Genomic DNA, 26,920 nt, shown 5'->3' with positions numbered 1-26,920 from the left:
TTCCGCAGAATAACAGGGCACTAAGGTGTAATGACGTAATGACGTCTCATCGGGGATTTCTCTGAAATCACGTGTTCTATCGCGAGCGTTGGAAAGAGCGGCCTCCTCTTGTATATACCCAGCATGCTTTGCAGTTTATGCGGAGGAAAATGAAATCGGCCATGTCGTGTGTTAGCCAGCAGTAAGTTTCTCTGAGTAAACTGCGCGGATAAGACTAAGGAAGTTCTATCGCGTGTACTGGTAAAGAGGAGACACGAGAAGGAAGTTTGCGCACCTGAAAGAGGTGTTTCAGCACACAGAGTTTTAACGTGAAGGGACGAAGTCGATAGCGAGGACGCCATGAGCGGCGGGACGCCTTACATCGGCAGCAAAATCAGCCTGATCTCTAAGGCCCAGATCCGCTATGAGGGAGTTTTATACACCATCGACACCGAGAACTCCACCGTCGCGCTCGCTAAAGGTAATTCCTGTGTAATAACGCGCTGCTGCGTTACCTGCTGCGGCCGCCTCGTACCGGCTCGGACTGGGTTTTATGTTAGCATGTTAGCTTCGTACGCAAAAGCAAAGTATTAGCCGCTAGCTAAGTGGGTTCAAAACCGCTAACGTTAACTAGACTCAAATGTAATTATTTGATGTATATAAATAAAGCCTATATAACTTTAATACAAAGAAACTGTATTTAAAAAGTGTAAAATAAACAAATTTCCTTTGTTACGTATTTAAAGAGCGATTATGGTGCGCATGCGCAATAGACACTCACTCCGTGTATAGGTGCACTTCATTGTGTGTAATAATGGCTCTTGCGCCCCTATGTAGCGCCCTAAGCGGTATATTTGTAACAAATTGAGCATCTGACTTAATAAATGTAGTTTATCAAGTTGTCTGTGTATATTGGTGGTTAATATCATATTCTGTCATATAAAAAAAAAATCCTATCGTGTTTGTCGATGTCTCGCGCAAGACGCAGTCATTCAAACTGCGATTTCGTTACAGTAACTGAAAAAATAAAGCGTTAGAATAAGTAGCCGCGCGCGCTGGTGCGATGTTTCTATTTCTGCAGAAAATCAGTTGTACAGGAAGTTGGTTACTTTCCTATTACGTCACGTTCCAAACTTTTATTCCTCTTCATACTTTTATTCATCAGTTAATCATCGATTCAATATGTTTAGTTTTTGTTAACTCGCCAAGCACAGGGGCAACATGCAAATTCTTTCAGTTCCTATTTGGGAATTGAACACGGGAACGAGATTTGGTGAAATAGACAAAAAAAGGAACTTCACTGTCTTGTAGTGTTATTAATCCCTTTATGATTAGTCAGACTCTGATGCCTGAACATCAGCCAGGAAGATGTAGGTTTTAAAATGTTTTATAGATTTTGTGGGTTAATTGAGAGAAATAAAACTTACTGTGATTTCTTAAAATGGATACAATTAACTTTTTAAATGTTTGATGGAAGCACATACTACAGTACATGGCCAACATTTTGAGGAAACCTGGCTTTCATATCCAACCTGTTGCCACAAAGTTGGAAGCACGCAGTGGTAGTTTTGTTCTGCCTCCAGCTCTAAGTCTCTTTTATAGAAAACACTGCCGTCTAAGTACAGTTGTACTTGGTTGATTTGTCATCTATACCAGACATTACGCCAATGTTATGGCGCTGTGTATCAATCAAGACGGCACATCCGGACAAGGCTTATGACAAAACAAACATAGAGAAGAAATGTGTTGGGTTTCCTTCAACGAGACCGGCTGGGTCAGGAAAACGAGGCTGCTCGATTATGGCAAAAATCCTAATGATTGAATTGGTCGACGATTATCTAACACAACTCATTGAATTTGGAAATGATACATATTCATTCTGATTTAAATTTTTAAAAATCTGGTGTTTTTGTCAGTGGCGATTAAAGTGTGTGCCTGTGAGTGTGTGCAGTGAGGGACGAAAGTGCACTGCTATATAAAGGATACTGATTTCAAATAAAAAAATGAGAACATCACCTTGAAGAATTAATGCAGCAGAAGCAAGTAATACAGCACAGCTGACATCTGGTAGTGGGTTAAAACTTAAATTCATTCAAATTACAGCGGAGTTACCGGAAATTTGTCAACCCTGAAAGTAGCGCAAAACCACAAGTAATGAGAGGGAAAGGTGAAGGAGAGTGTAGAAGTTGATTCATAGGTGCTGCTCTGGCAGCTGCAGAGTTCGTTAGCGTGGCAGGACTGGTATCTAAACAAACACAACTAAACAGGGTAAAAGCCATTTATGAATTATTTGTAAAAAAAAATCTCCACTTTTTAGTTATTGTACACATGCTGTTATGTCAGTGTGGTATTCACTACCTATTATTTTGTTTTATATTTTTATTTTACTATATTATATTACTGTTAATGCATCAGCAATATCACGCTCAGGGTTGTGCTGAATATCAGAACAGCTGTGATGCGGTACCACTTATCCTTCCATGACTGGTCAAGTGTAGCTCAGTGGTTATGGCATTGGACTGTGGTTCAGAAGGTGCCAGGTTTAATAATGAGATAAAAGTGTAAGGTCGTCTGCCAAATGTTGTAAATTTATGTTAAAACGTTTGTAAAATTGTGGTGGAACTAACTAACTACCTAACCGTGACTGATTGGAGAGAAACTAACAGGGTTAGTTTAAAATTCTTACCGGTACAATGTAGCCCAAAAGTGAGATGAATCTATGGATAAACCATAGATAATGTCAGCTCATGCATTTATCACTTATTCTAACATGATAAATCTAAATATATATAGGAAGCATCCTTCAAACTTTAGCTCTACTTCGATTAGTTTCCAAAGTGCATGAACATAAATGTTAAAGTAATCGACGAGGTCATCTCATCAGAGCAGCCAGACTATTAATGCTGTATGATGTACATTCAGCATAATTATTTTCTTATTTAAAGGGAAAAAATCTGAAGTGGGAAGTTTAACAAGTGCATATAGGGGTTATGGTCAGTTGCTGTACAAACCTTTGACCGTATCATTTAAATACATTCTTACTTAAAACAAACAAAAAAGGTTCTGTATATAATTTTTTTTGTAGTTTTAAAGTGTAGTACAATAGAAAAGTAAAAAAAGAAAAGAGGTTCAGTACTGAGAGTCGTGCCATACGTCTTAGTCTTTTTCCGGATGAGAGAAAAATCTATGATTAAACTACACCCGTGTGAGTTATATCGCAGATGTCTGAGTGGTAATCGCATCCATTTTTTTTGTTCCTTTGCCTTTTTTATGAACAGTGAAATCATTTGGGACTGAAGACCGTCCTACGGACAGACCAGTGGCTCCCAGGGACGATGTCTTTGAATACATCATCTTCAGAGGAAGTGACATAAAAGATCTTACTGTCTGTGAACCACCAAAGCCCAACTGCTCTCTGCCTCAAGACCCAGCCATTGTGCAGGTATCGTTCTCAGTCCCCCACCCCCCACAGGTCTGAAATATATTTGCGGTGGTAACCAGTCAAGCTAGCCGGCATCAGCTGACAAACACAAGTGGTCTGCTAAATTAGAAAAAAAAAATACACATGACCTTTAACACAATGTTTTGATTTATTTGATATTTCCAATAATTTCACATTTCAGAGATACAACCTACAGACCTTCCCCTTCATCTACCCGTATGTGAAGAGTAAGATGAAATAACTAAACTTTCTTTAGTGTATAAAGCTGGCTCTGTTTGTCAGAGCAGGTAGCCTTTAGAAAAAAGCATTTTGTTCTTTTTTTTTTTTTTTTTGCATTATTTTGTTTTGATTAGTCTTTATATTTCATGTCAAGATTGTGCAGTGTAGTTATCCTTAGACATATCATTTATTTTATATTTTTAGCACAACTTAATATGTTGAATTAAATTTAACCAGCTACACACACGTGACTGAGCAATAAAAAAGGAAATGGCAGAGATTCATGAGATCACTCGTTTCAGTAGCAGCCACAGTAATAATGATATGCGCATGTACTTGTTTGTTCTGCTAGAAAGAGAGTGGTTTACTGTGTGTATGTGTCTATTTGCTCTGATTTGTGTTAGGAGAGGACACATACGCTCTTTAATGTCACGTTTAATGTCTTCAATGACACTTTTTTTTTTTGGGTGCCACAGCCAAATATCCCTCAGTGTAATTTTTATTGCTGCTTTTTTTGGCTTCCCCTCTCTGATTACTTGGGTAAAGTTTAGTGTTTGATTTACAGGAAAACTGATCGAAGCTTGCACGTAGGAGAAATTTTTGTTCTTGATTTAACCCGCACAGATTTGTTTAAAAGTGATCTCAGTAAAGCCCAAAAATTTTAAATGTGGTACTGTATTGTAGGGCTGCAACAACTAATCGATAATTATCGATAATAAAATTCGTTGTCAACGAATGCTGTTATCGATTAGTCGGGCTTCTAATGTCACTGAGGAGTGCGACCACAAGATGCACAAATATACAAAGATAGACACAGATACACAGTCGTTTGCGCAATAGGGGTTACATAAGCGTCTGCAGGAAAAAGCGCGCGCCCCGAATCCCCCATGGTATGGGAGCAATTTACATTAAACGCCTCTAAGAAGACGGTAACTTGCACGCTATGCAAGACCGAGCTTTCATGGCATGGTAGTACCAGTCATGCACGAACCCTTAAAAAGAAAACATGTTGGTGTTACGAATGGCGAAACATCGGCAGGGTTAGTAAAAACGTTATCCCTTCATCGTGTAAAAGTTGTATATTTTAAGTGCTTTTGTTTAAGCTGTTTGCTAACTACGGGACAGTCACTAGATCTGTGCACGTGCTACTCGCTAGCATCGCATTGTGCATTCACCTCATGAGCAATAATGATTAGTTAAATGGCACTACTTTAGATAAACTGAAATTACACGGTGCAAATAACAGTAGAATATTACATTTAGTGATTGTTGTGATTTTCAGCGAATGCAAATAACACTACATTTGTAACTATTGGCTTTTTGCTTTTCTACAGTTTTTTATAGTCCACTACAAAGTTAACTTGTTAACTAGCAAATCTGTTTTTAAATGTAATTTACTGTGGTTTTATTTATGCATATATCATTTTATTATACAAAATTACATTATTTTAGCTGTTTATATCTTAACTGAATGTCAGTGTATTTTTTGAACATATATACACAGTCCCTATCAAAAGTGTAAGACCACTTGAAAAATGGCACAAAACATATTTTGCATGGTTGGATCATAAAAAGGTTCCAAGTAGAGCTTCAACATGCAACAGGAAGAAATGGGAGTGAGACAAAACATTTTTTGAGCATTTAATTAATTGAAAATAACGATTAAATTGAAATAGGCTGTTTTACAGCTGATTGAAATTTTAGGACCACATGCCTTTAAAAGGCCAAATCTGTGCCAAGTTGTGGATTAATTGTCATTTTCTGTCAGGTAGTCACACATTCTGATGGCAAAGGCAAAAAAACTCCCTTTTTGACCGTGCTCGGGTTGTTGAACTGCATAAGCAGGGTCTCTCACAGCGCACCATCGCTGCTGAGGTGGGACGCAGTAAGACGGTCATTTGGAATTTTTTAAATGATCCTAAGGGTTATGGAACAAAAAAGTCAAGTGGAAGACTCAAAAAAATTTCACCAGCACTGAGCCGGAAGACCCAATTGGCTGTCTGTCAAGACACTTGACGATTCTCGACCCAAAGTAAGGCTGTTACCGTTACCATCAGACGGCATCTGAGACTGAAGGGCTTCAAAACAAAAAAACGTCTTTAAAGACCTCATCCCCTTGAACACCACAAAACTGCTTGTTTGGACTTTGCAAGAGAGCACCAAATATGGGACATTCAAAGGTGGAAGAAAGTTTTATTCTCTGGTTTTATTCACCACTGGCCCATGACCACTTGATAAAAGCTAAAATTGTTGCAACATGATGTATTTCTTTTCTAAAAGTTAATTAAAATAAATTCTACAGTCTTAGTGTGGATACATTTTGACTCGCCCTTGTGTACTTAAACTGATCCTGTGAAGGGTCAACAAGCGAGACTGTTGGTGCATAAAATAGTGATTGCTAAAGTAGAGCTGATAAACAACTTGCTGTCGCATGAAATCCCCTGCATTCTGTAGCGGCTTGAACCAGAGATTAAATGAAAATGTCAAACAGGATTTGTCTAATTTGTTCAGGTCCAAAAGTGTTCTGCTGGTTCTGTTTTTATAAACATCAAAAAAGAGTTAAGGTTTAATTTTTAAAAAATACCTGTCGTCACTTTTATATTTTATATTTTTTTATAAGTGAGTTTTTGAGATGAGTGTACAAAAACATACAAGCAACAAGGTGCTGAAGAACATTAAGGCTAGGCACAGTGAGAAAATCAACCTTAGGGTGCGTAAATTGTTGCGAAATAATATGAATATAAAGTCAGATTTATTCTTGCGTCCGACAAAGTGAGTCTTGTTCGCCTTTGACACGCATATACAATGGTAACGCACACAAATCCACTGGGCTAAATCTGTCTCCTTTTTTTACACTTACAAAAACCGTAATTGCGCCTAAGGAGAATCATACATCTCACATACCTAATATATCAGACGCGCTAAAAGTATTGTATATTACTGGAAATATTGGTATCTGGTGCACTGCGGTTTCTTATTTATTTGTATAATACACGTGAACTACTTTATATGATTTGCCCCACTTGTTTGGTCTGTTCGTATCTGCAGAAAAATTGTAACTGGAATGTTCATAAGTCTGGGTCTACCTGCTCTGTTACAGTGAGGCAAAATAGTATTTAGTCAGACACCAATTTCATCAGAACCAAGTTCTCCCACTTAAAAAGATGATGTCTGTAATTTTCATCATGCGTATACCTCAACTATGAGAGACGATAAGAAAAAATAATCCATAAAATCAGATTGTAGGATTTTAAAATAATTAATAGGTAAATTCCTCAGTAAAATAAGTATTTGGTCACCTACAAACAAGCAAGATTTCTGTCTCTCACAGACCTGTAACAACTTCTTTAAAAGGCTCCTCTGTCCTCCACTCGTTACCCGTATTAATGGTATCTGTTTGAACTTATCAGTTTAAAAGACACCTGTCCACAACCTCAAACAGTCACACTCCAAACTCCACTATGGCCAAGACCAAAGAGCTGTCAAAGGACACCAGAAACAAAATTGTAGATCTGCACCAGGCTGGGAAGACTGAATCTGCAATAGGTAAGCAGCTTGGTGTGAGGAAATCAACTGTGGAAGCAATTATTATAAAACGGAAGACATACAAGACTGATACTCTCCCTCGATCTGGGGCTCCACACAAAATCTCACTCCATGGGGTCAAAATGATCACAAGAACAACAAAAATCCCAGAACCACACGGGGGACCTAGTGAATGACCTGCAGAGAGCTGGGACCAAAGTAACAAAGGCTACCATCAGTAACACACTGGCCGCCAGGACCTTAAATCCTGCAGTGCCAGACGTGTCCCCCTGCTTAAGCCAGTACATGTCCAAACCTGAAGTTTGCTAGAGAACATTTGGATGATCCAGAAGAGGATTGGGAGAATGTCAGATGAAACCAAAATGGAACTTCATGTTTGGAGGAGAAAGAATGCTGAGTTGCATCCAAAGAACACCATACCTACTGTGAAGCATGGGGGTGGAAACATTATGCTTTGGGACTTATCCGTGTAAAGGCAGGAATGAATCGGACCATGTATCGTGAGATTTTAAGTGAAAACCTCCTTCCATCAAAAAGGGCATTGAAGATGAAACGTGGCTGAGTCAGCATGACAATGATGTCAAACACACCGCGCGGGCAACGAAGAAATGGCTTCATAAGAAGCATTTCAAGGTCCTGGAGTGTCCTAGCCAGTCTCCAGATCTCAGGAAAAATCTTTGGGGGGGAGGCTTTGAAAGAACGTGTTGCCCAGCGACAGCCCCAAAACATCACTGCTCTAGAGTAGATCCCCATGGAGGAATGGGCCAAAATACCAGCAACAGTGTGTAAACATTTTGAAGATTTACAGTAAAAACGTTTGACCTCTGTCATTGCCAATAATACCAAATATTGAGATGGAATTTTGTTATTGACCAAATACTTATTTTCCACCATAATTTGCAAATAAATTCTTTAAAAATCCTTTAATGTGAGAAGTGGGAGAACTTGCACAGTTGGTGGCTAACTAAATACTTTTTTGCCTCAATGTATGTGTATATGATGGTGTGTGTATAGGTGTAAGCTGAAGTGACTGCACATAAAAGTGCTCCAGCAAGATGCAATAATATTAATAACAAGAGGGAATAAAAGTATGGGTGATCACATCAATTAATCATATTTTCATCTTTTCGTTCCAGTCCTCTCTAGGCTCCACTCCAGCGCCGTCTTTCCAGCCCGTGGGATCTTATGCGTCCTTCAGTCGAGCCTCTGTACGTGCCTACAGCCAGTTCTCTGCCCCCGCCGTACCCCAGCCCATCGGCGCTCCCGTCACGGCAGGTGAGTTTCAGTGCTGATCCTCACCTTATTCTGATTAGATTCATCAAATAGGGGAGGCTGAGTGTAAAAAGTTATTCTACAGAGTTACTCTTTATAGTGACTCTATATAGTGTTTATATTTAGATTTGCAGTGTTGTACGCTACTGGTTTCTGTATAAAGCATAAAGGTTTTATCCTGTGTGTTTGTGTAAGATAAATTAAACATTTAAGGTTGTCCTGTCCGCTTCTTTACGCACGAAGTTCAGGGTCCGCGTTCGGTAGTGAGACTAACCAGCAGAGCGCTGTCCCCTCCGACTCGGTCTCTCTAAGCTTGTGTGTAACCGAAGGTAACCAAACGGCTGTTGTGTAACAACCTGATAGTAGGGGTTTTAACCTTCTTGCTTAGTTAGATGAGCGCTTTAAATTTCCTCTCGTGTTTTTTATTTTTATTTATTTTTTTTTATTATGTTGATCCCGTTTTCAGCTTTACACTCTAACTCATGAACACACTCGTGATGAGAGTCTATTTACTCAGAGTTGGCCAATTCTGACGTAATGCTTGAATGTAATATCCTTCAATGTGATTTATTCTGCAGGTCACACAAGTCCTTCTCTGGACGTCCTACGCAAGAGCCCGAGTCTGGAACCTGCAGTACAGCCTGCTCCTGTAGCGCCATCTGCTGCTGCATCTGTGAGTCAGAAGACTCCTGGAGGGGTCAGACCTCCTCCTGGGACGCAGAAGCAGCCCGTTGAGAGCAAGGAGCAAAGCAGGGGTAAGGGCGGTGGCCAAGAAAACCAAATAACAAAACTGAAAACAATTAACAAAGCGAAAAAGATGGGTGTAGTTTGCAAATTTTTATCACTGATTGGACAAGACACCGGTCACTCAAGACGTACAAGAAGTACTGCAGCCTTGTGGTTATTTAAATGTATGTGAGGCCGCAGTACTTCCTGAATGACTGGTGTCTCGTCCAATCAGCGATGATGAATTAACCTGAAAAAGGTAGGTGTTTTGCGAATTAAATTCTTATAGCTAATTGGACGCGATGTATGTACAGGAAATACTGTAGCTTCATGGACATTTAAATGCTTGTATGTCTTGAGTGATCGAACTTTCTTAACAGTGATAAGAATTTCGTACACAAACTATTCCTACCTTTTCCAGTTTGACTGAACTGTCGTGTTTTAATTAATTTTGTTTCTGGATATGTCATTGTGTTTTCAAAGTTATTTTGTTTTTGCATTTTAATTTTTTTGTTGTTGGATGTTTGTTTTTTTAATTAATTTTGTTGTCGGATTTTTGTTTTCAAAATTAATTTTGTCTTTGATTTTCTTTTCGGTTTTATTTTGTTTTCACATTGTTCATTTTGTTTGCGTTTTTATTTCTTTGTGGATGTGCCACCTCGGGTGGGGAAATAGTTTGAGGAATACTTAAATTGTTAAACATTTTTTTTTAAAGATTCTCTCCCCTTTTCCACACATACATTTTAAGTTAGGCCTTTAATTGTCGCATATACATTACAGCACAGTAATATTCCTTCTTCGCATATCCCAGTGTAACTGGGGTCAGAGCACAGGGTCAGCCATGATACGGTGCCCCTGGAGCAGTTAGGGTTAAGGGCCTTGCACAAGAGCCCTAACAGGGGCAACCTGGTGGAGCTGGTGATCGAACCGCCGATCTTCCGATCAGTAACTCAGTGCCTTAGTTTTAGTTAATCAGTCAGGGGGTGAACAAACTTATATTTTTGTACCAGAAGAAGTACCCTAACTTACACTCCTCCGTACTTGTGCAGATTGTTTCCCCGAAAGGTTTTTGCGTGTCCGAGACGCTGTATCTGTTAAACAGAGTTGTTAATGTAGATGTTTTTCCTTCCTAAAGCCGCTGATGTAGAGAAGGCTGCTCGCCAGGAAACTGACTCGATCAAGGCGGAGAACCGGGAAGCTAACAGGCGCCCGCAAGGCAGTAAGTTTTTACGCTCTTTAGCTTCTGCAAATAATCGAGTGTGAGTGATCACATGACACAGCACTGACATACTTTTAAAATGTAGCATGATAAAATGCTTGCGTGATGAATGGTGTCTGATTCCTCAGCAGTTGCTCCTCCTCCTGGGTTGCGAAGAGGGAGAGGAGGAAGCGGGGGTGCTGGTGGCGGCGGTGGAGGAGGAGGAGGAAATCAGCGTGGCCGGGGCAGGTTTAACATGCGCCGAGACGGACCGATGAAGTTCGAGAAGGACTTTGACTTTGAGAGCGCCAATGCCCAGTTCAACAAGGAGGAGATCGACCGCGAGTTTCAGAGCAAGCTGAAAATCAAAGGTTTGATTTTTTTTTTTTAACCTTTACTCCAGAGGTTATCCTGTGTGACGTGTTTATATAGGGGAATAACAACTAGGGATCCGAATCACCAGGGACCTCCTGATACGATATCATGATACCGCGGTGCCGATTCACTTTTACACCGGAGTGTAGTATGATGTTGATGTGAAGTCCCTTATCTATTCATTCACTGGTCAGCGTTTCACTGGGAAACTTTATCCATACTTTAGTCCGTGTCTTAATGATAAAGGTAAAAACTCAACACCTCTGATTATCTCTCCTTGAACATTCTAAGCAAGAATCCTTTATCCCAAAAACAAAATTGTTTTATCATTTGTAGATTGATCACATTTACTCCACTACACCGGTGCCAGGTGCCGATTCTGGTGCTTGGCCGGTGCTGGACTGGGAACCACTAAGACCGGCCCGCATTTACACTAGACAGGAGCTCAGCGGGAGCTGCATAATACGTCATAGGCCACGCCCACTAAACAGAAACTACCATATCAGTTTACTGGTTATTCTCCAAACTAGTATTAAAATGTATTTCAGTATCCAAAGGCAGCTTATTCGACGTGTTATAACCGCTGAAAAGCTTTCTTCAGTTTTTTTAGCTTATTGACTATTTGGTTGGTTGTTCATGTGAAGCCTGCGATTATTAGTTTTTATTTCCTCATACACTTTTTTTTTTTTTTTTTAAACCACTTTCCAAGTTCTGCTGAATCTCAGCGAATGTCCAAATTGCTAAAAGCGCTTTTGTTTCGTCCGCGCTCCACAGTAACAGACTTTGTGTCTCTATAACTCCGCCCACGGCTTGTGACGCCACGGGACTCTCAACTAGACCAGCAGAGTTTAGGGGCCGGTTCGTTGTTTATTTTAGGGCACCGTCACCAATTTTTTTCCCTGTGAGAAAGCGCAGCACTGGTTCCAAAATTGGGAACCGGCACGGGAACCAGAGCTGTAGAAAAGGGGTATTTGTAGTGCGGTTCTGTAAATATCACGATTTCATAAATGTATCACAATAACAATTTTTTTTTTATTATTATTGTAAATAAACACAGCAAATAATTCACTCATACCCCACACACAATGCCGTGCCGTCTGCCAGTGTGTGAATAGTTTAGTGTGCGCCACCTGTAGGATGATTATAGGGGAACAACATTTTACCACCTTAAATACAAATGTATACTAATTAAAAATGTATTTAAAAAATTTCCAGTGTGGAAATACATAACAGATGAATATATATTTTTTTATAGAATGATACCAAACCCTGCAAAGTAGGCGTGGCCAGTAAGCCTGTTTACTTAGCTTTGTTTTTTTATGAATCAGTAGAAAAGCAGCTTTTAGGTTAAATCTATAAATACGTAAATGCTAAATAGGAACACTGACGGTTTCCTAAAAGTGAGCGGGTAAGTCATGCCAGTACATTATACAGTAAGTCCCTGACTTGCGAACATGCGTGTGACGAATTTTGCTTTAAATTGTGTATCCATGTCAAAGGTGTATAAGACTATCTTCTTTTTTTCCACACAAACACACACTTGTCATTCTTGCTTAATGAAACTGCTTCACGATGATGTGAAGAGTGCTGACACGAATCAGACGGCTAAAACCCTGGACTTGACCGCTTAGTTTTAAAAAAAAATCACCTACTGTATATGAATGGTTTGGTTTTGGTTAAATGTGTAGCCCCAATGATGTGTTTTGGGATCTGCAGATGAGAAGGCGGTAAACGGTGAAGAAAAGGGCGACTCGGGTGTCGAGACGCAAAACAATGAGGGCAACGTGGACGAGGAGGACACACTGGGACCCAACTGTTACTACGACAAGTCCAAGTCCTTCTTCGACAACATCTCCTGTGACGACTCCAGGTAAAGCATGGCTAAGACCTGAGCATTATCAGACCTTATCTGAGTAATAATCACGCTGACTGACACTTGTGTTTTTTTTTTTTTTTTACAGAAAAGATAAACCTGGAGGTGGTAGGTATGTAACGTGATATATATTTGATATATCCTGAAATAGTATAGTATTTTTATAAACATATAATACAATATTTAGTCAGTGAAGCTTACTAGACATTCTGAATTCATTGAGTCGTGTGTGTTTTGTCCATACAGGGAGCGGAGACAGACCTGGGCAGAGGAAAGGAGGATGAATGCAGAGACGTTCGGGCTGCCGTTGCGTCGAGGGCGTGGAGGTTACCGTGGAAGAGGAGGCCCGATGGGTTTCCGTGGCGGTCGCGGACGCGCAGCCAGTCGTGGCTCCTTTGGGCCACCCCGCGGCGAAGGTGGATTTAGAGGGGGGTTCCGCTCAGGACGGGGAGGACGAGGAGACTTCTCTGAATTTGAGTGCCGGGTCAGCTACTGTTCAATCCACTATGTGTCTTTCACACACACAAATTGAACACACTTAAATACTGAGGAATATTTGGTGTCATACAGTTAGCTTAAAAAAAAAAAAAAAAAATATATATATATATATATAAATTTTTTTATTTATTTTATTTTCTCCCCAATTTAGTAGTATCCAATTCCTCCCCATCACTAGGGGGCTCCCACATTAAGCTGCTACTACCACTCCGTCTTCGGCACTACTGACTATCATGTTTCCTCCGACCCACGTGATGCCAGCCAACCGAATTTAAAGATATTATAAAATTTTTTTATTTATTTATTTTTTTTTTATATATTTTTTTATTTAGTCCTGTCCAATTCTTTTTCCCCGATCTTCTCCCCAATCTAGTCGTGGCCAATTCCTCCCCGTCACTAGGAGGCTCCCACATTAAGGCTACTACCACCACTCAGTCGGGAGGACGAAAGCTATACCGTGTTTCCTCCGAACCACGTGACGCGAGCCGACCGCATCTTTTCAAACTGCTCGCTCACGCACCGTTAGGGGCGGAGTAACACACTCGGAGGAAAGCACTAGCCGCTCCTTCCGTGTGCGCGAGCTCACAGACGCCCATGGTTAATGTGGGAGCACAAGTACCTCTCATCCCTCCCCCCTGAGAGAGCTCGGCCAATCAGCTCTCTCTGTGCCTCCGGCTGTGAGAGGAAAACAGCATCACCCGGGGTTCGAACCAGCGATCTCCGGATGATAGGGCGAGCGCTTTACCACTGCGCCACTCGGAGTTTTTAAAATTATTTAAGGCTACAGGATTTACCTAGAACTGTTTTGCTTCAAAACAGGTTTTACTGGTAGTTCATAAGTCTGACACAGTGAGTCTGTTTGGTGTTTTTGGTTCTGCATTATACTATACTCTCACTCACAAACATTCAAGTTTTAAATTTTCACGGATACGAACGTACTGCAGTTAGATGAACATTCGTAGATGCAAACTAATCGTGGAGGTAGCTCATGTGTATAAAAAAAAAAACAGACACTGCAGTGCACAATATACCAATAATTACAATTGTATACAATATTTTTAGTGTTTAAGTGAATGGTTTAGTCAAGTGGATTGGTATGCTTTACATTGCATCTTCGAGTCAAAGGCGTGTAAGACTCACTTAAGAACAAATCAGACTTATGAACATGCTCCCGGGTTTGTAATTTAGGGACTTCCTGTGTATTAAAGGGCAGTTGGGCGATATTATGCACATCTAGTGCTCTTTTGACACTAGGTACGGCTGCTTTTGTCCCACTCCCCAACTGACCAGTGTTCATAATATATTCAGGGTGTACCAAAAGATCATTCAAACTATAAATATCTGAGTAACTGCATGTCCTAGCCAAACGAAATCAAACAGGCTTCATGTTGCAAAATGAAAGATTTGTTGATCACAGTTCCAACAACATTTAAATTCCAACAACATATTCATTTTGCGATACACCCTGTATTATGTACTCAAGTAAACTTGTGTGTTCTCCGAGTCACCAGGTGGAAGTCCACACACACCTAGTTGAAACACTAAAAACAACATTGATATAATGAAGAAAATGTCAGTGATCCTCTTGCCTGTCTGCCTTCCTCATCAGCCTTGGCTAGTTCAGAGAACGAAATCAGTGCACATGCAGGTTTTAGGGGGTCAAGTGTACTTAGAGTACTTGGTGTGGAAAGCACCCTAAAGCCGTTGTAATTGGAAAAGAAAAAGAGAATTTCTGTGATTTTCACTGTGACAACATTAACATCATGAAGAGCAGAACCTTTCTTTGGTCTTTACTCGTCTCTAGCTCCGCCCTTAAAATACGGTGGGACCTGTGGTATTTGGAACAAATAAAAAGTGACCATAAATCAAAAGATTTGGGGTGGAATAAAACAAACAAAAAAACGTAAATAATAAATGCACATTTAATGTCCGGAGAAAGTGTGTATATGAGTGAAGATTAAATCTGAAGTCGTGTGTGTATTTATTCTTGTGTGTGTCTTTAATTTCTTTCAGAAAGACAACAAGGTGGCAGCGTAGTCCACAAGAGGAACGGCTACAGCGCCCCCTACAGGCTGGAGTTCTCCTTTTCTCCCCCCCTTCCCTATAGACACTCTGTCCCCCTGTCCTAAATCCAGCACGGGTTGTCCTACCCGAAGTGCACTCGTTCCTCCTTTATGCTTCCCTTTCTTTGTCCCCCTTATCAATCTTTTTTTTTTTTTTGGGGCGGGTTTGTTTTTTTTGTAAGAAAACAACAAAAGCAGATCTTTCTTTGATACAGACGCAGACAAACTGCAGAACAACAAGGGGAAAAAAAGCAGTTAAACTTCGAAACAGTGAAATTACTTCAGTATTTTTGCATCAGAGTTTTAGTTTCTTTCTTACAGAACAATTGAGACGTATTTGATAATATTCCTGTTAGACACGCACACGTTAACGCCCGCTGATACTGTGAGCTCTCATCAGTGAAATAGATTATTTTTTTCCTTCCTGTTTTTTTTTTTTTTTTTGTAGAAGCAGAATCATTTTTGTCCCCTTCAGGGTCACGATGTAAGCTTCACCTTTACTGCCTGAACCGCGTCTCCGTCAGAGTTGTCTCTCCTGCGAGTGTACAGCACGTTAGGGATTCATATCGTTTATGTTTAGATTCTTTGCAGAGACATGGCCCCTAAAGATTCATCCCTGAGAGAGAGATGTTCGATTCGGTCTTAAGTTCTCAAGTCTGATCTGAGGCTATTGACATAAACAAAAAAGAAAAAAAAAAAGATAACTGTTTGTTGAATATAATAATGTTGACGCCAGCACTCTGGGTTATTATAATTATTTTCTTGTATTCCTCGTATTTTTTTTTTTTTTTTTTTTTAGTGCCGTTGTAGACAGGAAGCGTTCGCAGAACTCTGCTGGGGGAGACGTCTTTCTTTTTTTACGTTCTTTTTTTCTGTTACAAAACGCGTTTAACAGTCACATAAAACTGATCGATTCCCGAGAGGATGATCTCGACTTTCTCTCGCCGATTTTATCATCAGGCTCGCCGATCCTTTTGTCCAACATCTCCATCACGAATAATCGCCTTTTTTTTTTTTCCCCCGTCATCAGGTTCTTCAGGGATTTTACAGCGCACCCTTTAATAACAGTAAGATCGGATCCCCTTAAACGACGACGACAAAAACAAGTTTTTGCACTTTAGATACGAGCGACGTCATGACACACACACACACACACACACCTTGTGTTTTTTTTTTTTTTTTTTTTTTTTCCCCCAGATAAAGTTTTCTTTTTAAAGTCTTAAAGTTGAAAATCGACTAAAAGACAGAAGTATCAAGTGTTAGTAATGTAAAGCTAAAGGCTTGTGTGGTGGTGGTGATGGGATTTTTGTTTAAAGAGCCGTGGACAAATTCGGATCGCAGAGAGAGAGGGAAGCGTTTTTCGGGTTGGTTGTGAGGTTTCCGTAGGACTTTTTGTAACGGGTGCAGGTTCTGAGGTTCAGATCGTGACGTTACTGCCAATCCTGGTTCACTCATCCAGCTCAATGTTCGACTATATACAAGATACGATGGATAAATTTACTCTGCCGCACAAAGACAAAAAAATGCAGCGTGATTGCGATTCTGGCTTTACCGATAAAACGCACATCGGTTTACTTTCTTACCCGGACATCATGATGGATTGTTGCGTCTAGAGGGGGAAGTGTCTGTTACACAGTGAGTCAGGAGCTGCGTAAAGATTTCTCTTATTAAAGCAGCCGAAGAAAGGGTAGTGGTGATGTCATAGTCACATGATCTGGTGCTCCTCCGATGCGTCGTAAATCCTCTGTGTTTCCTGAATGAACTTAGTGTGTGTGTGTGTGTGTGTGTGTGTGTAATGAGCGTGTTCCGGGGTCTGACCTGCTGATCCAGGGTCAGCGTCGTCTTACTTAGAACGAACTCCAGCTCTTAAGACGTTCTCGTCCCCACCTGAATGTTATGATCGAAGCACTTTTCCTCCGCTTCTCTACCAGCATTTGGGAGTTTGTATAAATTAATTTTTTTAATTGTTGGTTTATCATTTCTTCTTTTGTGTTTTTTTTTTTTTTTTATTTCCCCCAAATGTGTGTGAGGGGTTTACAACGAAAGGCTTGTTTGCGCTTCGTTTGTTCTTTGATCTCGTATCGGTAAGACGTAGTAAGGCTCATGTTCTTGTTGTGGCTTCAAGGTCCCCCCCCCCCCCCCCCCCTTTTTTGTGGCTGTTGTGTATTTCTCGTTGGCGCTACGCGATGAACCTTAAATACAAGGTGGCATATTATGATGTTGGTCTATTGTTAGGCAGCTAGTTATATTGTTATATTATATATGAAAGCCCTGCAGTTCCAATCGAGCTGTCTCTCTGATTGTTTGGATGTTTTTTTTTTGTTTTTTTTTTTAGCCTTAATGAGCCAGCATTAAGTGTTTGGGTCGTATGGAGCTCTGTCTTGCCCCGTGTAGTGCACTACTCAGGCCGTGAGCTGAGGAATCGTAAATCCTCCTCCACAGTGTCAGATTCTGAATTTTGCTCTAGAGCAAGAAGAGGAAAGAAAATCTAAATTTTTGAGAAAGAGAGTCCTGAACTGATGCAATAATCACATTTACTGCCCCACGTCGCCGCTCCTCCTCCTCATCCTCTTCCTCCTGCTCGTGTCAGATGTCAGACTGTACATACACAGATTGATTTTGTAAAGGTGAAACGGGACTCTTATCTCGTCTAAAGGAATTTGATTGGCTAATGTGTTTTTGTTTTTTTTGTTTGTATTTCCTGAATAAAGCAATTGTACAGCGTGGTGTACTTTTAGTGACCAGGTTGAAGTTTTTATTCAGAACTGAGAAATAAATAGTTGTTCAAAAATCCATGTTTTTGATTTTATTTCTCCTTTCATATTTTAGACTTTTAGATTTACAGAGTGGAAAGTCTCAGGTATTTCCTTCTTTATACAAAGGGTGTTCAGGTCAAACCGGGGTTTTTAATTGAAAACCAATATCAGAGTAAAAACTCCCTTTATTTCTTGATATAATCCCTAATGCACTTATTCCAGTGTTTCACTAGTGCTTGGACACCAAGGTAGAAATTTTTTTCAGTACACCAGAGCCACTCCCTGTCTGAAACCCTGGCCTCCCAGGAGCTCCTTTAATGCCCCAAACATGTGGAAATGTCTCGTAGCGAGGTCAGGACTGTACAGGGGATGTGGCAATAACTCCTAGACAAATTCCTATAATGTGCAAGTGGTTGCTGAATGATTGTGTGTACACTTCACACAGACAGATGCGTCTCTTCTGGGGGTTGATTTTCAACAATCGTACGTTCCACTCACTGAACATTCACAGGAACGAATGCAGTGGGCTGAGATACCTCGACCGGGATCGTCATTTAGAACGTTTGCTCCATTAAATTGTTTTACTGCAACTAAGAATCTCATCACTGTACTGTGGTCTTCTGTAAATATCACAAGTCCTGGTTTGACTTGAACGCCTTTTGTTGATGCATTTAATACAAAAACGTCTTTTAACTGACACCTTTAAAGAAATGTAGATCAGCTTTCATCTGTATGAATTGAAGAATTATAATTTCTCACAATCCGGTTTGTTTTTATATTTTTGCCCACGTATACCTTTTCAGAGACTTTGAAATAAGGGAAGACATGATTCAGCTGGTATTCAAGGGGTGTAACCAAAATAATAATCAATTAAAAAAAAACATTTTTTCATTTTCATACTTTAAATCTGTACCATGTTGTGCATTAAACTTCATTTGTGACAAATGGATAATTTTGACTTTGGCTATGAATGTAAAATGTTAACATGTATTTTCTTGTTTGTTTTAGTCCACTCAAAGCTAGAAGTTTTATTCAGATTTTCATACAGCGTGATTTAAGTCGAGAATGTATTAAACATAAATTACAGCCAGAGCTCAGATTTGTGGCACCTGTGTGTGTCGTGTGTACGCTGTATACAAGAGCGCTGAAGATTTCAGGATGCATCATACCTGATGTTCCACACAGAGGGACATTTCCAATTCCAATAGACTACAGTCGAACCCTATCTTGCATACATAAAATTCCGGAAAAAGTTGAGTTCAGTTAAACGTTTTATTGACTGACTTTAGGATGACAGGAAACTTGGACTAAATAGAACTGAACTCAACTTTTTCCAGTAGGTTACATTACCACCAACTGTAGGCCTTTTTCTGGACTCTTCCGGATTTTTCCAGACTGTCCTTTCCTGAAAACCTCTAATGTTTCCTTTTTCCCTTATTTTGAGTATGGAACACTTTGCTTTATCTGCACATCCACACACACTTTCTTCTCGACATGTTACTTTAGTTGGAGTTCTGTAGGTTGCATCCTTGCCACCTGTAGATCTCTCTGGCTGTGTTCCATTCCGAAGTGTACTTCACAGGGTACTCCATACTCCCTACTCCATTTGCAGTGAATGTGGTGAAGGGACTTTCCCTCAACAAAAAAACTCCACCCTGCGAAGGCACCAGCGCTGACGTCACTTTCTCCGCGCGTTACTATGGTAACATAAGCACTCGAATTGGGACGCACCTTCTGTCTTATCTTCTGTTCTTTAAAGCTGACTTTCCAGGTCAGTCTTCCTAAAACACTGCCCTCTGCTCTCCTCTCCTCCTGAGAATAATGCTTTAAGGATCCTTTTATTGGGGGATCGGCCTGTATTATTCTTTTTAATACATTTATGTAAACAGAACCATTAATCTGTGTCAAATCGTGTCTTTCACACGGAAGGAACATAAAAAATGTATTATGTATTAAGTGAGCAGTCGTTTGGTAATTTATTTTGTCTGCCACAAGGGGGCAGCAGACGCCCAGCTGTTTGTGGACGCAGAAGCTGAATATAGATTATTATTTTGAGCGTCGATATGATTACTCGTTTTTTCCTGTCCTCACAAGATTCGATGTAGATTAATGAAGGGATTAATGCGGCTCTTTATTTTCAAATAAAAATAATCTAAATATATTCCTTATAAAGGTCTAAGTCTGATCATATGATTCGGCTCACTGGTGAATCGACTGGCTTTCGGCTTTAAAACGACTCACATGGTGTTTTAAATTGGATTAAACAACAACTTCAATGTACAAATAAATCTTACTTTACGTTCTAAGCAATAAAACAACGTTCGTGCATTACACTATTATACAGAAACAAAATAGAAAAACGATTAATATGTGAATCGACACATCTAAAAGATCCGATTCAACAAACCGACTCGTTTCACATTTTGCACCAAGCTAATGCGTCAACTTGTCCGCCATATTGGAAAGGGTTAAATGAGGCGCAGAATCATCTCTTGCACGATATGTGGATTGATCAGTTTGCACAAAGCGTGTTACAAACGTCTGTATTATATATCTGAACACTTGTTCTGCTGTCATGAAGAGTATAGTAATGAAAGCGGGTCTCATTTGAGCCAGCTGGCGCTTAACTTTCACTCAAGAACACAAGAGTCGGCTAGAAGTGACATCACGATTGCGTCGGCGCAATAGTAAAAACATTTGCTGTAACACTGCGCATGCGCAGGACCCAAAGCGCCGAGTTGTAGTAGTAAGCCGTTCACTAAAACATGTCGGTTGTTTTTGTGCCGAAGAGACAACGCGGGAAAGCGCAGATTAACCAAGAAACAATTCAACGAGTGAGTATTCATAACGGAGTGAGAACAAATCCGAAATGTATTTATTTTATTTTTCTAGTTACACACTACGAATGGGTTTACTACCGTTAGCATAAACAGCTAGGCTAATTTAGTATTATGTTGATGCTCTGTTTTTACAGCTTTAACATTTAATAAAATAAAGCTTTCGGTTGTAATATTTCACTTTAAGATCTTGTAAAATGTCAGACTTTATGAAACAGTGGTGCTTATGTTCGGTTTATCAAAACCCTGCTAGCTCGTGCGATACGTTCAACTGTCCGCCATCTTGGAAAGGGCTACGCTTAAAAATAACCATACGGCTATGGGTAGTTCATGAAAGTATTTGAAAAAAATAATATATATATATATATATACACACACATTTGTTTTTTCTTACAAATAATAAAAATATCGATCCCCATTTTATTAATGTACTGTATAATTGTTGGAATTCCCACCACCGACTGTCTTTGGGTCACGTGTTCTTTCTTCCAGCTGCTGAATGAAAACGAGCAGCTCGTGCGGTGTATAGCGGAGTACATGCAGAAGGGCAGAGCCATGGAATGTGTACAGTAAGTACGAAGCTCACGCGCACACACACTTTATTACATGTAATACATTTCTCTTAAAGCTCAAATGACCAAGTCAGAGTCTGGTAAGTCTCTCTCTCTCTCTCTCTCTCACACACTCATATTCATTAGGTAGTAAATGTGAATCACCAGTCACCTCCAGATCTGATACCTCAGTACCAGCTTTAGTTAAAATTGCCATTCTATAAGTATCATGAATTTATTAATATCCTGATTTAATACCCCAATTTTGTTACAATTTTAAATCTATAAAAAACTTTAATGATTAAATGTAGCCCTTGTCATCTGCCATAACTACTATTTTTAAACTAACTTAGCAAATAATTCACCTCTACCACACGTGATGATAATATTTAAATAGCTCACCATAGTGCACCACCTGTAGGATTAGAAAGAAATAGTGTCGTTTTACCACCTCAAAACTCCACTTGACAGTGAGCGTTCAGTGGCTTCCAACATGTGATTTTTGACTAATTAGCGTTTTTAGTGTTTTGAGACGTGTGTGTGAGCGAATTAGTGTTAGACCCACTTATTAGTGTTTGAAGAAAAAGCAGATCAGTGGTACGCTGTGTAATAATGTAATGCAATAAAATGCGTTTCTGTTGGGTCACTCAAAGGCTTCTGCAGAAATGTTTATACCTCAGGCTGATCAGTCGTTCACAGATCACGATCAATGTAACTAAAAAACCAGACAGTTCTGGTCACTGGCCAATTGAGCTGTTAGTCTCTATTATAAATGTACAAATAGTTTTTTAAGAAATCCATTTTAAAGTTTGTGTTTTGACACAAAAGAATCGCAGTTCATAACTGATAAATTTTCTTCCCCTCTGTTAATCAGTAGTGTGTTTTGTAAAAGTCATGCTGCAGGAGGATTAGACTCATTAGATGTGAAACCTGTCATGAGTGATGGATGTGTTTGAAAAATGAAATGAATGTGTTTTTATTTATCTGCAGATATCAACAGATCCTCCACAGAAACCTGGTTTATTTAGGAACGATAGCAGATGCAAGTCCTGATTCACCTGTAAGTCCACTACAACCTCACTCACTCAAACACAATTTTTGTTGTATAATCTTAAATAATTCCATCACTGCTTGTGTTTCAGGCGCCGTGTGAAGACGCTTCAGCTCTCAGTGGAAAGACAAACATCTCCAAAACGTGACTGGAACCTGGACTTCGTTTGTGCATAGTGTTTTTTTTTAAGGGCTAGTTACAGCAGAACACTTTTCTCCTTTACTCTGATTGGTCAGGTGGTGTTGAGTTTATGCTCCATAACAGCAGCTCTGACAGAGAGTACAGGTTTAGATCCTGATGTTAATAAAGAGATTAAATACATGCTTTAACATTAACAGAAGGAGTCTCCAGTGTCAGCAGTTTCTAACAGTCAGTTTATCGCCATGGGAACGTCTCCGAATGCAGGACTAAAAACAGAGACTGGTGATGGAACTACTGGTTACTGAGAAATTATCTGGATGTATAAATGGAGAAAAAGATACAAATTGTGTTTTAGTTCATTTAACATATTAAACTTTTTAAAAAAATGCTTTGTTATATAATTTATTGCATCCTCTGTGTTGCTTCTTAATAATAAACCCGGTGTTTTCCCACACAGTATATTTGGTTATTTATTAAAGCATAATACAGGTAGTGGTGAACGAGTTTTGTTTTGGAAGCACGTTTGTAAGTCTGATTTGTTCTTAAGTTCGACAAGGTAAGTCTTTATGGGCCTGTGACACGAATATACAAAGCATACCTAGCAAAAAAAAAAAAAAAAATTAATTAACCGTGCCTTCAAATCATGAGAGGAATCTCGGACACCATTTTGTCTCTGAGCTGTTTTCTACTGTATTGGGCTGTGAACTCTAGCTGCGTTTCTTTCCGTGTACTTCATAGGGTGCTCGCTTGTCCCTGCTTCGTTTGCAGGGAATGTCAGTGAAGGGAACTTCCCTCGACAAAACCTTCCCATTCGGAACACCCTGTGAAATCATGAGCGCAGACGTCGCTTCCTTTGGGCGTTACCATAGTAACATAGGCACCTCGGGTACCTGTCGCTGCTGCTGTGGATATTTCACACTACAGACATTAAATATTGATCGTTTGTTGAAAAAAAAAAAAGTGTAAAACATGCTATTGCATGTATAATGTCTAAATAAATTAATTAATAATTGATTAAAGATTTATTATTCTTTTACAGATTACTAGCTTTACTATATAATACAGATTTCTGGGTTAAATTGAAATTTTAATCATTGTGCGTGATGATAAATATATAAATTCTTTTTCAAGTTCCATTTTCTTTCACAGTCCACTGAGACACAATGACTTATGGGAAATTTTTGTATACCAAAGTGTGTTAATTTTTTGTCACTTGGTCGTATTCATCACATACAGGTAGATTAGGAGGTTGAATCTCTTAAATGTGAATTTAATAGAAATTAAATAAACATACAAATATTTTGTTAAATGTTGGATGAAATCGACCACTTTTGTGCCGGCTACTGCCGCAAGTATATTTCACACCTGTGGGGAAAACACTGTGAAACTCCTAATTAAACTCCAGAGCTGCAACGAGAGCATGTGTAAGTTCATTTATTTTTATTTATTATATTTTTATTGTGTTTTTTTTTTTTTTTTGCATTGCTGGTACACTTGGAAAGATTCAGACGCCAACTCTAAGTGAATAAAGCAACGTAAGCCAAGCGTCATTCCACATCATGTCACGTCATTCCACACCGTCACGCACATCTTCAACTTTTAATCCTTTTTTTTTTAGGCCAATAAGTAAACCATGTCTGACACAGCGGAGTAATGGTGATGTTTACAGTCCAAGGTCTTAAAAAAAAAAATTATAATGATAAAAAAAAAAAAAAAAGTTTGCTGCTGCAACAATTTTGGGTGAAAACACAGAGCAAGCAACAACCCCTAACATTTTTTTTGGATTGTGCAAAGCACAGAACTATAAAAAGATATAGATTTATAAGATTTATATTTATATATTTTATATACAGCAAACGATTCTCTGTAAACATGTTAAGTAGGTTAGTTTCAGAAAACATGGTCATATCATAAATACAGGCAACATTGGCATCCACAAATGTTACGGGGGAAAAAAAAAAGATCTCCTGGGCAGGTTTAAATGGAGAAACAAAAGGGAGACGGGACAAAACAAACAAACAATCGAAATCACCCCAATCTAATTACGGGTTTTAGTGTTTGTAAAGATTAATTCTTTTTTTTTTTTGGTAAGCACTTTGTCAACAGTTTAAACTCTGGGAAGAGAGAGAGAGAGTGAATAGAAATGTGCTTTTCACATCTTGGGGAGGATGAATAATAAATGTTTTACTTAATCAGCCTATATTACGTTAACATATACAGTAATGGTATAACATAGGAAAATACAAAAATAAGATTAATACTGTCAATATCTTAAACAAGAAATATATCGTATCTAAAAAAAAAAAAAACCAGGTCATGTGACTGTTATGTTTCTTTTTTTTTTTCTTTTTAGTGTTTAGTATCGTCCAGAGCCAATTGAAACGAAGTGATCAGACGATGGATGAATTGAACGGTGGCGTCTGACGTCTCCTCTTTAAAGGACACTAGATGGCTTCCATCGAACGCCTTTCACTGACTGAACAAACTTGTAACGCTTTGGTTGAAAAAAAAAAAACCAAAAAAACAAGATACGCAAGTGCTATTATAATATCGACATGGCACGTGGTTTACTTACTGCGTTACTAAAGTTAATCTTTTTTTTTCCTTTTTAAACTTTGTCAGATGTTGAAAAAGTAGTGTATTTCTTTTCAAATTACACATCTGCTATGATTATTAGATTTCTGCTGAGCCTGCTCAAAGCTTTTTCTTCTTCTTCATAAAAAGAATTATTATTCATATTTTTTTTTGTCATTTACACGCTATGGAACAGTAGCTGGGAACTGGAGTCTAAGCGATACGACACCAACCAGGTTTGGCAGTTACAGCTTTTTTTTTTGTTGTTTTTGTTTTTTAAATTTTTAACCCCCCCTATCTCCTCCTCATCATCATCCCATCCTATCCCTTATGGACACAGTATGGTCACAGGTTGCATCCTGTTAACACCCTCACAGACACACGTGATATTCTTCGGCCATGCAAGTCACCCGATCCGCTCTGTGTGCCTGGAAAGAATCTCGAGGATTCCTGGAGAGAGCTGTTTTTCTAATCTTGGCAGATTTTTTTTCTTTTTAAGGTATTCATAGACTCGAGCGAAAGTGACGACGAGCTGCTGGAAGCGGGAAATCATGCACTAAATCGGCGCGCAAATGGCAGTCAGGAAAACCGGGGGTTGGAGGAGGGTTCTTGTACGGATCTGGGATCTGACGCATACAAAAAAAACAAACAAAAAAAAACAACGATATTGATGCCACGACGTTCGATATAAATTCGCCTATAAAAACACACTCGTCTAAAGAACTATCAAAATTGGGGAGGGGGGGGGGGGATCGGGAGCACGGTCCGGAGTAAAGTCTCAGCTACGGGTGGGTGTGTACGGAAACACACAAGCAGGGGGGTGTGGGGTGGGGTGTGACGGTGTCGCCACCCGCCTTTACACCAGCACCGTCTCCAACCGTGGCATAAACGCTAAACCTGTAACCGCTGATCTAGGACCAGCCTAATATAGCCCTAATCGCCTACACTCTCTGGTCACAGAACAGCGATTAAGATGAAAGTGGGCGAGGGTGGGCGGGGTCAGTACTGATGCAGGTACGAGGGCCGGTGCTCGGGTTTCAGAGGGAAGTTCTTGAAGCCTTTACTCAGAGCTTTGTGCTGTGAGACCTGTTGTTGTTGCTGCTGCTGTTGTTGCTGCTGCTGCTGAGTGAAGGGGAAGCCGGACGAGAGGCCGCTGGAAGGAGAGCACTCATTGGCTGTCGACCAAACCGGAGACTGCAGCATCTGCATGGAGTCGCCCCATTGGCTGGAAGGTATCGTCATCTGATAGAGGGAAGAGCTGGGATTGGGCATGGTGTTGGAGTGTGTCGAGTGCTGCCACGGCGCCTTCGGAGGCCATGTTTTAGTTTTGCTCTCCTGTAACAAATAATGGATAAAATGTGTACGATTGAGCGTGGTGTTATATGGTGTTTTCTTTTCTTTCTCTGACTCTGTAACGTGACAATAACAATGTGTTAAAAGCGCGATGCAAATAAAATTGATTTAAATTGAAGTGAAATTTGCGAGTCATTGCTTAGGAGACCCGTATAGTTCATATTTACTTTACTTACTTACACTAGAGCAGTGACGTTCAGTCAATACACTTCTCTTAGATCAGATCTGATTACCAGCGAACAGATGAACCTCGCCCATATCTCAATTTTGTCTTAACATTGTGTCGTGTTGTCGCACATTTGCACATTATAATATCTTGTTAGGGTACTTTGTTTTTGTAAATTTATAGTGTACAGTAAATCTGTTTTGTCTCAGCTAATTAGGCGTCTTAGTTAGCTAGTTAGCGCTGGTACTTTATGTTGTATGTATGACCTCGGTCCTGGAGGAACACTGTAACGTTTCAATG

General features: G+C 39.6%; 3 protein-coding genes across 7 annotated transcripts in view; 2 read left to right on the top strand and 1 right to left on the bottom strand.

Annotated features, from left to right (window-relative positions):
* lsm14ab (LSM14A mRNA processing body assembly factor b) lies at positions 1–16,333 on the top strand. 3 transcript variants are annotated; one of them, XM_053501106.1, is made up of 11 exons: positions 1–460; positions 3,258–3,421; positions 8,323–8,462; positions 8,699–8,787; positions 9,037–9,213; positions 10,320–10,403; positions 10,535–10,753; positions 12,474–12,627; positions 12,719–12,742; positions 12,877–13,114; positions 15,142–16,333. In XM_053501106.1, the coding sequence occupies exons 1-11, from the start codon at positions 340–342 to the stop codon at positions 15,163–15,165; spliced, it is 1,434 nt and encodes a 477-aa protein (XP_053357081.1). In that variant the 5' UTR covers positions 1–339; the 3' UTR covers positions 15,166–16,333. The 3 variants fall into 3 exon arrangements, with proteins under 3 accessions (XP_053357081.1, XP_053357083.1, XP_053357082.1); XM_053501108.1 differs by lacking the exon at positions 8,699–8,787 and having other exon boundaries at positions 5–460; positions 8,323–8,461; XM_053501107.1 differs by lacking the exon at positions 8,699–8,787 and having other exon boundaries at positions 5–460; positions 8,323–8,461; positions 10,532–10,753.
* A 4,328-nt stretch (positions 16,334–20,661) lies between these two features.
* ss18l2 (ss18, like 2) lies at positions 20,662–22,998 on the top strand. The gene is made up of 4 exons (XM_053500791.1): positions 20,662–20,781; positions 21,277–21,353; positions 22,326–22,395; positions 22,478–22,998. The coding sequence occupies exons 1-4, from the start codon at positions 20,713–20,715 to the stop codon at positions 22,532–22,534; spliced, it is 273 nt and encodes a 90-aa protein (XP_053356766.1). The 5' UTR covers positions 20,662–20,712; the 3' UTR covers positions 22,535–22,998.
* Positions 22,999–23,776: 778 nt separating this feature from the next.
* The window catches only part of LOC128527774 (granule associated Rac and RHOG effector protein 1-like), a 63,941-nt gene continuing 60,797 nt past the window's right edge, over positions 23,777–26,920 (bottom strand). For all 3 annotated transcript variants that reach the window (XM_053500346.1, XM_053500345.1, XM_053500347.1), the window contains exon 14: positions 23,777–26,436. In XM_053500346.1, coding sequence (XP_053356321.1) covers positions 26,101–26,436 — 336 coding nt within the window. In that variant the 3' untranslated portion in view covers positions 23,777–26,100. The remainder of the gene's footprint in view (positions 26,437–26,920) is intronic.

This window comes from Clarias gariepinus, chromosome 7, assembly GCF_024256425.1.
Source record: "Clarias gariepinus isolate MV-2021 ecotype Netherlands chromosome 7, CGAR_prim_01v2, whole genome shotgun sequence".
NCBI lineage: Eukaryota > Metazoa > Chordata > Actinopteri > Siluriformes > Clariidae > Clarias > Clarias gariepinus.
This window is presented reverse-complemented; position numbering and strand designations above follow the sequence as displayed.

Coding starts and splice junctions, on each gene's coding strand:
- lsm14ab (XM_053501106.1), top strand. CDS start 340: ATGAGCGGCGGGACGCCTTACATCGGCAGCAAAATCAGCCTGATCTCT. Junction 10,404..10,534: donor TAACAGGCGCCCGCAAGGCA/GTAAGTTTTTAC, acceptor ATTCCTCAGCAG/TTGCTCCTCCTCCTGGGTTG. Junction 12,743..12,876: donor GATAAACCTGGAGGTGGTAG/GTATGTAACGTG, acceptor TTGTCCATACAG/GGAGCGGAGACAGACCTGGG.
- ss18l2 (XM_053500791.1), top strand. CDS start 20,713: ATGTCGGTTGTTTTTGTGCCGAAGAGACAACGCGGGAAAGCGCAGATT. Junction 20,782..21,276: donor ACCAAGAAACAATTCAACGA/GTGAGTATTCAT, acceptor TCTTTCTTCCAG/CTGCTGAATGAAAACGAGCA. Junction 21,354..22,325: donor AGAGCCATGGAATGTGTACA/GTAAGTACGAAG, acceptor ATTTATCTGCAG/ATATCAACAGATCCTCCACA.